The sequence below is a fragment of the Lepidochelys kempii genome, chromosome 6 (assembly GCF_965140285.1).
Source record: "Lepidochelys kempii isolate rLepKem1 chromosome 6, rLepKem1.hap1, whole genome shotgun sequence".
NCBI lineage: Eukaryota > Metazoa > Chordata > Testudines > Cheloniidae > Lepidochelys > Lepidochelys kempii.
In genome coordinates this window covers 48,777,678-48,791,562 of record NC_136385.1, presented here as the reverse complement: position 1 = coordinate 48,791,562, position 13,885 = coordinate 48,777,678, and the positions used below count along the sequence as shown (strand labels likewise).

General features: G+C 39.4%; 1 protein-coding gene across 5 annotated transcripts in view; it reads left to right on the top strand.

The window, feature by feature from the left end:
* The window catches only part of NAV2 (neuron navigator 2), a 678,242-nt gene that overhangs the window by 659,539 nt on the left and 4,818 nt on the right, over positions 1-13,885 (top strand). For all 5 annotated transcript variants that reach the window (XM_073347852.2, XM_073347851.2, XM_073347849.2 and 2 more), the window contains 8 exons: positions 2,138-2,233; positions 2,639-2,807; positions 5,244-5,479; positions 6,502-6,656; positions 7,188-7,259; positions 7,516-7,712; positions 8,152-8,270; positions 13,678-13,881. In XM_073347852.2, the coding sequence (XP_073203953.1) occupies positions 2,138-2,233; positions 2,639-2,807; positions 5,244-5,479; positions 6,502-6,656; positions 7,188-7,259; positions 7,516-7,712; positions 8,152-8,270; positions 13,678-13,881 (1,248 nt within the window). The remainder of the gene's footprint in view (positions 1-2,137; positions 2,234-2,638; positions 2,808-5,243; positions 5,480-6,501; positions 6,657-7,187; positions 7,260-7,515; positions 7,713-8,151; positions 8,271-13,677; positions 13,882-13,885) is intronic.

The following is a 13,885-nucleotide window of genomic DNA, read 5'->3' as shown; positions in this document are numbered from 1 at the left end:
AAAATTATTTTAGTAGTTCTCCAGTTCTCATACTAATTTAGCATTCAAATCATTCTGTTGAGATAGGCAGTAAAAAGATGATACTAAACTGAGAGGAGTGGTAGATACGCTGGAGGGCAGGGATAGGATACAGTGGGACCTAGACAAATTGGAGGATTGGGCCAAAAGAAATCTGATGAGGTTCAATAAGGATAAGTGCAGGGTCCTGCACTTAGGACGGAAGAACCCAATGCACCGCTACAGACTAGGGACCGAATGGCTAGGCAGCAGTTCTGCGGAAAAGGACCTGGGGTGACAGTGGACAAGAAGCTGGATATGAGTCAGCAGTGTGCCCTTGTTGCCAAGAAGGCCAATAGCATTTTGGGATGTATAAGTAGGGCATAGCGAGCAGATCGAGGGACGTGATCGTCCCCCTCTATTCAACATTGGTGAGGCCTCATCTGGAGTACTGTGTTCAGTTTTGGGCCCCACACTACAAGAAGGATGTGGATAAATTGGAGAGAGTCCAGCGAAGGGCAACAAAAATGATTAGGGGTCTGGAACACATGACTTATGAGGAGAGGCTGAGGGAACTGGGATTGTTTAGTCTGCAGAAGAGATGAATGAGGGGGGATTTGATAGCTGCTTTCAACTACCTGAGAGGTGGTTCCAGAGAGGATGGTTCTAGACGATTCTCAGTGGTAGAAGAGGACAGGACAAGGAGTAATGGTCTCAAGTTGCAGTGGGGGAGGTTTAGGTTGGATATTAGGAAAAAAATTTTCACTAGGAGGGTGGTGAAACACTGGAATGCGTTACCTAGGGAAGTGGTAGAATCTCCTTCCTTAGAAGTTTTTAAGGTCAGGCTTGACAAAGCCCTGGCTGGGATGATTTAATTGGGGATTGGTCCTGCTTTGAGCAGGGGGTTGGACTAGATGACCTCCTGAGGTCCCTTCCGACCCTGATATTCTATGATTCTGTGATTAAGAGTGGCCTGCTTCGCAGCAAAACTAATGGATCCAGTCTGCGGAGACCCAAAGTTTGTCATTCCAGCCCAAACTGTCTAAATTTAAATCAGGGTCACATTTTGAAACTATTCCAGGCTTAAACACCCGTATCCCCTGACCTCCAAACACACCTGGTTAATTTTAAACTGATTAAACAACAAACACATTTCAATTATTGTGCCTTGCAGTCCGTTTAATAAACTTGTGGTGCATGTGTAAATCTGCTAAATTGCATTTACAGAGCACCAATCAAACCAAGTCATTGTGTAGTTGTTCCTTAATAAACACTTAAATAAATAAATAAATAAATAAATATTTGAGGAATAATTTGTGTCACTCAGATCTGCTTTCCATTACATGCCAAATGTACTTGAATAAATTCTGTGGAGAAATGAATCCACCAATTTGTATAAGCAAATTAACTATAAAAATTATTTGTTTAATTCTATTTGACTAGACCTGTGTTCATGGTCAGAAAAGTAATTAAATAGAAATGGTATCCTTATGACTCCAAGACCCATAGTATAATATCTGTTGTCTTTAATGACAACAACTATTTTTAATTCTGTTAGCAGTGCAGATCCCATGCAGTTGTTGCAAAAAATGTGTTTGGTTTCTGTTCTTTCTGTTTTCCCTTAGACAATCATGAACAAAATTATCAGCTAAATTCTCTTAGTATAATGTTTATTGCCAAGAGATACAAAAAATCTAACTTGATTTTCAGGTCCCTGGTGGAGTTTTCCGAAATGGAGAGGGGAAAACTTTTTTCACTTGCAAATTAAGCATATTTGATCTGGAAGTTACTGAGAAAATAAATATGGTACCACAATCTCAGTTTCTGATTATAATGGCTATAATTTTCTTCTTCTTGCTAAGCTCTATTTTCTGATATTTAAAACTTCTGGTGGATTGAATTTTAAGTGCCCTCTACATTAATAACCATTATTTTAATTGTGCATTTAACAATGCAATGACTATTCAGTAGAATAGAAAGAGGATCTTTGTATGGTTTTCAAAATTTACCATATGTTGGTATAAAGTAGAGACCAGCTGTGGTAGAGACAAACCAGGATTTTAAACAAATCCATTTACTTTGGACAGTCTCACATCATTAGCTTTCTTTTCACTTAAATTAATACGTTTGTATGCATTAGGATTCCAGGCCCCGCCTCTTCCTCATTGGCTGCATTGGAGTCAGTGGCAAGACAAAATGGGATGTACTGGACGGGGTTGTTAGACGGTTATTTAAGGTAAATAGTGACAATTTATTGTGTATTTGAATCTTCCCACTAAGTAATAAATGTTTTCATAGTTAGCAGTACATCTAACCACAATACCTTGTGGACCTCCATGGAGGCTCAGATTTGCATATTGGTCTGAATGTGAACTTGGCTCCAGGGAGCACTGAATTCTAATCTTGGCTCAGAGAGACATGTTGTGTGACTTTGGGCAATTCAATTAACCTCTTTCTACCTCAACTTCCTGTTTGTAAAGTAGAGATAACAGTTACCATCCTACTTCACAGGGATGCTGTGAGGATTAATTAGATAATGTTTGTATAGCACTACATTACATAAGTGGTGGTGGTGTGTGGTGTTACTGTGACATAGAATCTTCAGGGCAAGTAGATTTTAGATGTTATTTTTTCACCCCAGGAATATATCATTCATGTGGATCCAGTGAGTCAGCTAGGACTGAATTCAGACAGTGTTTTGGGATACAACATTGGAGAAATCAAACGCACAAATAGTGCCGAGACACCTGAGCTGCTGCCCTGTGGCTATCTGGTTGGCGAAAACAACACCATCTCAGTTACTATCAAAGGTAATTATACTTGATACTGCCATTGTAGTTCTCAGTAATTATATCTGATAATGCCTATGGTTTTAGGAAGCCCGGAGAATCGGAAAAGTTTTATTACATTTCTTTTTCCCTGTCTCTCGCTTTAGCCCACCTGTACCTTACTTCTTTAGTGACATTTGTTAATGTAAGCAGTAGAGGCTGAAGAGTTTTAGGACATTGGGCCTGTACCCAAATTCAGTATCACTGTATCTTCTTAGTCCTGTAATAGTAGTAATAATAATTGCACTTGTAGCAGATTTCATCCTGGATTTGGAATTCACCTTGTGCCAGACTCTGATACCCTTACTCCTGTTGATTAGCACCATTCTCCCACGGGGCCCATCGACTTCAATAAAGGTCCCTCATTGGGTTACAGGCAGAACCAAGAAAAGATCCCAGGATTCATGGTTTGAACTCTGTTGCGTTTGTTCTTTCCTTCCTTCTTTCTTTAACTTGCTTGTGGGGGAGGGGGAATCTGTCATATTTCTTTTGGCGACTCATTCTCTCCCCTCCCTGTCTTCAGATCTGTGCTATAATCAACTTCCTTCCAGCTGAGATGGACCGTATGGGAGTTCCTTTATTGGCTGACAGTGCTGCTCATTTAATCAACCAGAGGTGCTGTTGAGCAACAGAAAATGTTCTCTTCCTACCATATAAAGGACTGAACAGGCTTGCTGTTATGAAAAAGAGGGAGCAGGAATGAAATCACTTTTTCTTTCATGGCCCTATACAGCAGCAGTACCATTAAGTTACCACCACAGTCTCACCTCTGTAATTTAGCGCTGGTGTGCACTAAAAATTCTGAAGTACGCTTGAACCTAGTACTGTTTGAAACACTACATGCGAAGGACTACTGACTTAAGCTATTGTAGGAAAGCAAGAGAACCACATTTTCATTGTGTTTATCCAAAAGTAAACTGTTAATATGTGCAACAAAAATGCATTTTTTCCACTGTGGCATTAAATGCAAAACTTTAAGGGAACAGTGTGCTTCTTCTCTCACCTCATAACTACACAAAATCCACCATATTTGATAAAGAAGTTTTGTGTTTTAAACATTGGTGCACTTTAGAAATCACATGCCCGTGAAGCATATCATCCCACAGAGTAGACAAGCCCTTAATGTTAATGTTAGCTGTAAAGTAGGAAAAACATAATCACAAAAATACTGAAACATTTCAGTTTATTCAGGTTTATCCAAGAACCAAGACATTCAAGTTGTACTGTGGGGATTTTAGAAGAATGAAAATGTTGCTTGAGAACTTGTCATACTAAATAAGTTATATATTCAGTTGTAATAGCTTTACTTGTGCTTTGTAGACTCATTTATGATATACTTCTGTTTTTATTTTAAAAATTCTATTTTAATCAATTTGTGTGAAGCCAGTAATTCATTATGCCTTCAGATCTAGAGCTGTGCATAGAAATGTTTGATTTTGTAAGTAATCAGTCAGGTGCTAATGATTCTGTCAGCCATTGATGTGCTAACATTCCCTTCCTTCAGTTTATTTTTAAGCTTTGTGTGCTTGCCCTGAGCCAGTTCTGCCTAAAGTGACTGCTGACATTGCACAAATGCTCCTCTATGGAAATTTTTATGCCTGAAGCTGTGTCTATCATACTACACAGAAGGAGTTTAATTGCAAATGGTTTGGATGTTTGGTGAAGGCAGGGGGACTTGATGATAGATAGGTTTGTTTTGTTTTGCAGAGCAAAAATAAATGGCTAAATTCTGGGTAAATGTATCTATTTCTGTGACTGTACTTGACAGTGAAATGGCCTGTGAATAGATTTGTCTACAATAGAACTGGAAGCCAGGCTTTACCCAGCAGTTCTTGATAGACAAGATAAACTTTCACTGCTCCCTGGTGGAGGAAATCCAAAGAATGGAGATGGCTCATGGGCATATCATTTAACCAGTAATTATATCTATGACCATTTGTCCAGGGCAGGACTTAGGCAGCGTAGCCTGTGTTGGCTAGTCTGGGAGCTTGAGAGGTCCCGGTAAAGACACTTTGCATTCAATATAACTAACTGATTCATTACTCTTCTCTTCTCATATCTGCCATGAGAGATGCTATAGTGTAAAAAGGAGTCTTCATCTGGGGTCGGGAAGGTTCTGCTTATGATTGGTGTGGGTGGAGTCTGCAACTTCTGAGTGAAGCTTTTGGGTTGTTTCCTGGTATAATTGGCCACAGGGTCACACACAATCACATTTTCTATTTTAGATCAGTGCTTTCTTTTACCCTTTAGCTCTAATTTAGTCTAAACTTGGCAGTTGAAATACATACATTTTCCTCAATGGGAAATGATATTTTTGCTACTGAGAGAGAAGTTTAAAAACGCACTAAAAAAAAAAATTTTTTTAGCAACTTTAGCAAAGTGTGGATCCCCTGAATGACGATGATTTTCTAAATGCAGGCATCTGTGAGAACAGTTTGGACTGTCTGGTGTTTGAGTCACTGATTCCAAAGCCTATACTGCAGCGATATGTCTCTCTCTTAATGGAACATAGACGGATTATCTTGTCTGGGCCAAGTGGCACTGGTAAAACGTACCTAGCAAATCGTCTGTCTGAGTTTATGGTACTTAAAGAGGGAAGAGAGCTGGCTGATGGAGTTATTGCAACCTTCAACGTGGATCATAAGTCCAGTAAGGTGAGGAAATGGAAGGTATCTTTATAGAAACACTACTACTATGTGCCAGAAATGGGGGACTCAGCTGTTAAACTTTAAGTAAATATCGGTAGGCTACTGTGATGTCAAACCTTAGTGGGAGCTAGTGGGCGCTTTGAAAAAAAGGTAACAATATAATTCACCTCTACGTTGTATTAACCTAAAAGCTCGAGTAGCTATGTGGCTACATATAATAGCAGCAGCATTTTTCTGTGTATACCTCTGGTTTGTAGGTTTGTAGGTAAGAAAACAAAGCTGTCCTGCCAAGCTATGTATGTGCTGGCCTCAGGTGGAGTAGGGAGTTCTTTGGAGCAAAGTGCTGGAAAGTGTGGTCACTAGCAACTGTTATAGTTTGGAGCATCCTGTTTAATGCACATGTTGGAGACGATGAGAGCAATCTCACCCAAATGTTTGGCAGTGGCACTGAACTCCTCCTTCTTTCATGCCACCATCCAAGCCATCTAACTTCTGCCTCCGCAAATGAGCATCATGGCCGGGCTCATTTGTAGTTAGAGATTAACACAATGGCAAGAACATGATCAAACATGGCAAGCATAGACAGCTAAGGTGCACTGCTCCTTCTGCAACTTTCTCACCTGCTTACCCAATATACTGAGATATGGGGAAGTTCTTAAAACATCTCAGAGCTCTGGGCAGCATAGCTAGAACAGTGTAGCACAAGGTGCTTTAGCAAAAAGGCAGACCATGGCCCCTTGAAATTCCCAAATAGGTTTCCCAAACAGGACTCCTGGTACATCTTTGAGTCTGTAACACCCGAAAGTATTTGGATTAAAACAAAAGTTAAAAGTAGAAGTCATATGATTACTCCACTTGGAACAATATGACCTCTTGTGACTAAAGCAAAGCAGGCTATGTTATATTCGTTATCAGGAGCATTTCTAGAATTGAATCCAACAGCCAAATAGCAAATTTTTTTTCTCTGTTAACTGGGTATCCAAGGAATAATATGAAAACCAGCTTCCTTTTCTACATATGCTTTGCAGGAACTGCGCCAATACTTGTCTAACCTTGCTGACCAATGTAATAGCGAAAATAATGCTGTGGATATGCCTCTTGTCGTCATTCTGGACAATTTGCATCATGTTAGCTCCCTCGGCGAGATCTTCAATGGGCTTCTGAACTGCAAGTACCATAAATGGTAATGGGATATTAGACCCACACTTCAAACCCCTGAAAGAGATCCTTCCACAGAGTCAGACTTATAGCCTGATCAATAAAATGAATTCTAGACAACATTTATCAGATTATTTTTGATACTATGATAGGAGATGGCTAGAACTGATTCCGTCAGCAGAATCTAGTTGCATAGGACTGTTAAAAAAAAATTCTGTGTGTGTGTGTATATATGTAATAAAAATGTAGTAAAGTATTTGGGTAAATTGTATTCATCGCACACAATAGCCCTTGAATATTAATAACCCAGTTTTCAGTGAAGGCCTCTATATTTTGAGGTGTTAGTTTTGCACCCACAATTCATTGCAGGCACAAAAATGTGAGTGTAATTATTTGTACCTGCAGATAAACTGCACTGGTAGAGTAGGGGCTAGAGTAAACCTAGCTGAATATTAAGGTTGTAGAGGTCTTAATTTGAAGTTACTTATTAAATGTATTTTAATTATTGCCTAGAAATGAGTTTACAAATACTGATTTGTTCAATGTTTTCTCATAGTCCTTACATTATTGGCACAATGAACCAGGCCACATCCTCAACACCTAACCTTCAACTACACCACAATTTCAGGTACTGTATGTAAGTTGCCAAATTACCTGATGGTTATGGTTATACTGGTTAGCTGAGAATCTAAAGAGAATATCAGTTAGATAGGATGAACAAAACCCATTCCAGATCTAACCTGTCATAAAATCATAGAAGATTAGGGTTGGAAGAGACCGCAGGAGGTCATCTAGTCCAACACCAACTAAATCATCCCAGTAGTCATATTACTACTCTTTAGAGTAATAGGTAAATCTCTGACACTTCTCTTCTTCTGCTTTAGATGGGTGCTATGTGCTAACCACACTGAGCCAGTCAAGGGCTTTCTTGGTCGTTTCCTGAGACGAAAATTAATTGAAACAGAAATCAGTGGCAGGATGAGAAATGCAGAACTGGTTAAAATCATTGACTGGATTCCCAAGGTCTGGCAGCATCTCAACAAGTTCTTGGAGGCTCACAGTTCCTCTGATGTTACTATTGGTGAGAACTGAGAATTCACGTTCTAGCACCAAAGCATTCTCTGATGTTCCTGAGAGGATATATTCCAGTTCCGCATACTCCACTGGAATTAAAGAGTCATTGTGGGGAAATGATTTATAAAAGCCACATTTTTAGACTGACCATACTATCAAGCAAAACTGTACCAAGGATTCATAATAAATAAGTTATAGACATAAAGGAAGATTTTAAAATTCTGATTGTGAATTCTTGTAATTGGTTCCTTCTTGAATGCATTACAGTATCAAGGTAATTCAGGGACTTTCAAATTATCTTAAAAAGAGCAGATGCTGACATTTGTACATTTCTTCTCAGCTCTTAAGTTACAGTCTCCAAAGAACTTAGAGTTGTTGTTTGATATTGCTTTTGAATTGACTGCTGCAAACCGTGTTCATGATGTGACTTTAATTTTCCCTTCTAGGTCCACGACTCTTCCTCTCTTGTCCAATAGACGTGGATGGTTCTAGGGTCTGGTTTACTGACTTGTGGAACTACTCTATTATCCCATATCTTTTGGAGGCAGTCAGAGAAGGACTACAGGTGAGGAAGTCAGATGTGAAACCTAAATACTGTTTCCATCTAAATAGTAAGGAGATACTGGATGCAATCAAACCACATTAACACTTTCCTCGAGAAACAACTTGAAACTTAAAGGATAAAATTTTCAGAAATGATTTAGGCATTAGGAACTTAAATCCCTTTTGAGTTTCAATGACACTTAGGTTTCTGAGTGCCTAAACCATTTTGAAAATGGGACTTAGGCTCCTAGGTTTTCTAAGCACTTTTGAAAATGTTACCCCACATCTAAAATGCCATACTTGAAAGCATTCATTACAGTATTATCTCTAATTTTCCTTCTTAAAACTAAATGTGAATTTGCAATATGTTTACAATGGCCAACGAACTCACAACCTTTAGCTATCTGTCAACAGAGAAACCACGCAGCATTTGGAGAGATTTATTGAGCGAGTGTTAGGATCGTTCTCTCAAGCACTTTGTCTATTTTTTTCTCACTCCAGGTGATGAAATATTGATTGAATTTCTTTGCAGTGCCTACGGGGTCTGTAAAGCAACCTTCATTAACTCTAATTTTAGCAGTTATTGAACTGCCTGCACTTAGCGTTTGATTAAAAATTCAGGTTCTCTATCAGTTTTAGAAAGCTGGGATAGTACTGACACTTTTAGTTTTTATCGGAGCCAGCATGTCTCTGGCTAGAGCAGGGGGTTTGGAGTCAGGAGATACATGTTCAGTTCAAGATTGCTACTGACTTGCTGTGTGGCCTTGGGAAAAGCACTTGATCTCTTTGTATTTCAATTCCCTATCCACAAAGTTGGTATAATAAAATACCTGCCTCACATGGGTGTCATGGCATTTATCTAATTAATGGTAGTAAAGTCTTACGGGTGTGTGAGTGACAGTGATTGTTCCACAGAACAAGCTTTTTATTAAAAATAATCAAAGTCCTTGCATTTAAATTTCATGGAACAACTTATAGATGTTATGCTGGCTGAGGAAATTTTTAGGATATGTCAGTGGCCCTGTACTCTTCCCCCGCCACTCCCAACTTTCAAACTAAAAATCAGCACAGTCACATTAAAACCAGGAGGGATGGCAACCTTAGGTTTTCCATGTTCATATCTCTGATCAGGATTGCTTGGTAAGGTGAGCTCATTTGAACATGTGTTCTGGTACACCAAGATCCTACATCTAGGAACAAAGTATTACAGCCTACAGGAGACTAAACTATTATGTGCTACAAGGACCAAGGTACATCAGTGCCCACAGCCTCTGCAGTGGCAGAAAAATGATTAAAAGAGAATCCCAGATGATCCTGGCAAGTGATCTCCAGCGTGTGGGTGTGGTCCCTCTCCAGCTGTGGCCATTTCAGAATACATTTGAGGAATGCGGGGTGGAGAATGCTCCTTTGTGAACACATCTTGTTACATGGAACCACTATCTGAAAAGAACAGTGGAGTCCTGATTTCAGTCCAGGCACTATGATTTATGGGGCTGGACATGGACTGAATGAATACTGTATTTTTCATTGCCATTTAAAGACACATTATGGGTGAAGGGCATGTGGGCCAAGTGGATCCTTTTAGCGACTGTTCCCATGGACTTGCTGAATCTTGATTTTTGGCTCTGTTCCCTAAAGCAGGGATGTGAAAATGTGAGATCTCTCTCTCCCTCCTGTTATTGTTATAGGCCATAGCTAGAGCAAATAGGAGGTCCCAGAATGCCTGCTTCCTGCCAGTCTGGTACATTCTTTTATGCTTTATCTTTGGCACTTGTGAATGTTAGCTAGGTACCGCCACCTTCTAATATGCACAGGGGGAACATTCCTAATTTCTTTGCAAAGTGAGCATCTGCAAAGGTTGCAGGAAGAAAATGTTAGTTCCTGTCTTGAGTTTGCTGGAGATTTGTTTTTCTTCTTTTCATCCCAAAGCATATTCACAGACACAGGGAGCAGTACAGCATTGCCATTCATTCCTATCTATGGCTTGTTTCTCCATTAAGCCCAGCCTGGTTATGTCCTTGCATACAATGTCCCACCATCTAGTTGGTGATCAGCCTCTAGGTCTGCCTGACTTTGGTTGTGTTTGAATTATTTTCTTTGTCATCTTATCATCTCTGTCTTCTGAGCATCCCTACTATTGTAATCCTTTTTTATTGCAGCCAGTCTCATATCCTAATTTCACATTCTACCCTCCTTCTAACACTTTGTGTTGTCTTAAAATCATTCAGTTTTGCACATGCCCTCAACTTTACTGCCTCCAGCCTTCTGCCTGTTTCATTTAAAGCAGCTGCTTTCAGATCATAGAGTAATACTATTAATACACTGGTTTGGTAGCACACTGGAGATATGGTAGTTACTTAAATAGGAAATGCACTTACTATATAATGATTTTTCAGAGCTGGACTAGGAATTAATGGAAACATTTGTCTTTTTCAATTCCCAGGAGCTTTATGTAGAGTTTACAAATCTCTCCACTTCTTAGCAGTTTAGCAGCTGTGATGAATGCTCCATATGTTGGTGGAACAGATTTAAATAGTAGACCCAGTTTACCACAACTTACATTGAAACCTAACTAAATGATTATGAAGAATATTTTATTTTTGGGAAGGGAAAGGTGGGTTTAAGACTGGCTGGCACCACCTACTGGACAACTGTGCCAACTCATTTGATCACTTGGGCATAATTTCAGAATGAAATAAATGTTAACATCTAAAGCAATTAATCATTGCATAATTTCTGAATCTGCACTTTGCTGCCATATATTTATTTATATATATATATAAATATATATTTATACACACCACCATTGCACATAAACTTTAATCTCTTTGGTGGCTCCATTGGAATAATCCACTTGGCTCATATAATTTGATGGGATCAGAATCTTCCAAGAAGGAATTAGTCTGTTTGCTATATATGTATCTTTGTAACAAAGTCTCCTGTTATGTGATGTTGCTGTGGAGTTTATGTTGTGTTTCCTTCTGTATTTATTCAGGACATCATTCTGCTACCCTTACTCAGACTGAGTAGTGCCTTACTCCATGAGTAGTTTATTTTTGTGATGTGTCTTCAGTCTGCAGGATCAGTAATAGAACTGGACCTTTGGCTATTAATCTTCCTGATGTAATTCAACATCACAAACATGAGCAAAAATTTGAGAAAACATTTCTCTGATGATGTTCCCTTTAAGTTCATTAATCTCTGTAGCATGTTTGTTTCATTGGAAGCTCATTTTAATCATTGTACTGTTTCTTCCGCATAGTTAGTGGCATTCAAACACAGTTGTCTTGGTGCATATTTGGTGCCAACACTCCCCATCGCCATCCAGGAGAACTAGATTTGATTCTCTAACCAGGCTACTGGTTGGGACCATTCTTTTTGGATTGTTCTGGAGATAACATGCTGGACTAGGAGGGGAGGAGTTGTTGCTACCAGTACCATCGACAGTAATAGCCAGTATAAGAAATAGCACCGATAGGCTTCAGAGTTTTCCCTAACTAGCCCTACTTGGCCAGTAAGGATAGCAGTCTCTATGATCAATAAGTGGGGGAAAGTTGGAGGAAACTGAGCTATTCTTGAACTCTGAAAGAGTTGGCAAATCCCTTTATCCCCACCACTTCTGCTAAAGGAAAAGGAGCAGTTTAGTCATTGAACAGCTTTTGTGACAGTTACGAAGTGGCTTTCTCATTCAGATATTTTTAAGTCTTTAGTTTCCAAAATTGTCAGAGGAGTATGTTTGTCCAGAAATGAATGGAAAATCTGTGGTCTTGATTTTTCTCCTCACTTATCCCAGTGTAAATCAGGAGTCACTGCACTGAAGTTAGTGTGTGGAACTGTCTTTGTCCTCATTCATTCCTCTCCAGTTCTACCTATGAGCGCTTAATATATGGGGTTGTTGATCATTGCTACTTTCCGGACTATGATATGAAAATCAACAGATTCATCTCAAAATGCTATTTTATTTTATTTTATTTTATTTTATTTATGTCTTAATTGGTTGTGAGGAAATCTGTTCAAGACTGTAATTATTTTCTGGAAAAATACATCTAAAAACTCAGTGTTGAGTGGGGACAGACTCTGAGAGAGAGAATGCTGACTGAGGGTATAGGAGCCAGGACTTCAGAAATTCAGCTTCAATTGAGCTTTCTAAGAGCGTAAGGGAGAATGGGTTCATGGCTAAATATCCTTTTTGTGGCTGACTTTTGCATTCTATATTGTAAACATTCTTGGGTTGAGTCTTTGTTCAGATGTCTGGAGAATAATCTAAAATGAGGGATTAATTGGGAAAGAATCTCACAGCTCAGTTGCTTTTCAGCTTTCTAAAATACCAGTATCTCCATGTGTGGAAACACATTTGTCTTCATCGTAAAAAGTATTCTTAATGTCAATAAAGGGATTTGGGGTGATGGTTAGCACTGAGTTATACCCCATGGATTAAAGGCATTCAGATGTTCTTATAATACATCCATGACCTCCTACTGTTTCTTATTGCTTCACTGTTCACTGTACACTATAAAGAGGAGCCTGAATCCTTTGAGCTCAAGTGACAAAGAGCAGCTACTGAAATCCAATTCCTGAAGGGCAGTCAGCCTAGAGTACCCTATAGCAGAAGTGAAAACTTGAAGATCTCTTTTCATTTGGCGTCTGCTTTTGAAACCCATGTGGCTCAATAGTGAGTTTTCATCTAATGAAAACTAAGTGATCTGAATAGATCAAAGAGCAGTGTTTATTTAAAAATAAAACAAATTATATAACTGGCTGTGTTTTCCTGACCATTCTGTTCAAATCAAAACACCTTTCTGGAGGTGTGTGTGTTTCGAGGCTGATCATACGGAGCCAGATTCTGCTGGCACTCTCACTAGTGTGAGCACAGAGAAAGTCCAAAAGTCCATTGACTTGAAAAAGTATTTCTTTGGCGTTCGTTGCCATAGTTTCTGATTAAAGGCATCGAGCAGTTATACTTATATGTTCTAGCAACATACTGCAACTTCCTGATGACTTTGAAAGCAAATATTTGGTATCCTACTGCAGATAGGATGTGTACACTAGTGACTTGGATTTTGTATTTTGCTTATTTAGTCCAAAAGAAATAGGAACAGAGAGATGGTGCACTCAACTTCTGAAGCAAGGTTATTTGTTCTCAGGTTCCCTTTCTCCCCAGTTGGTGGCAGATTAAGAGGGTTTGTGCTCTCAAAGGAGATGGCCAGCCTCCTCGGAGTCAGTTACCATTACATAGCTAGAACTTCACAGTCAGAGTAATAAGGATGAAAATCACACCCTGTTTGGCCAGCCTTCATTCAGAGTGTTCTCCACATTGGGGATAACCATGACACAAGAGCTCACTTTGATGAGACAAGCATGGATTAAAGTAGTAGAACCCATTATATTACAGACATATGTTAAGAGATGTATTTGCTCTTGTTTTCTAGTTGTATGGAAGGAGAGCTCCCTGGGAGGATCCTGCCAAATGGGTAATGGACACGTATCCCTGGGCAGCCACCCCACAGCACCACGAGTGGCCTCCCTTGCTGCAACTGCGGCCTGAAGATGTTGGATTTGATGGGTACTCAATGCCACGGGAAGGTTCAACTAGCAAACAAGTTCCCCCGAGTGATGCTGAAGGAGATCCTTTGGTGA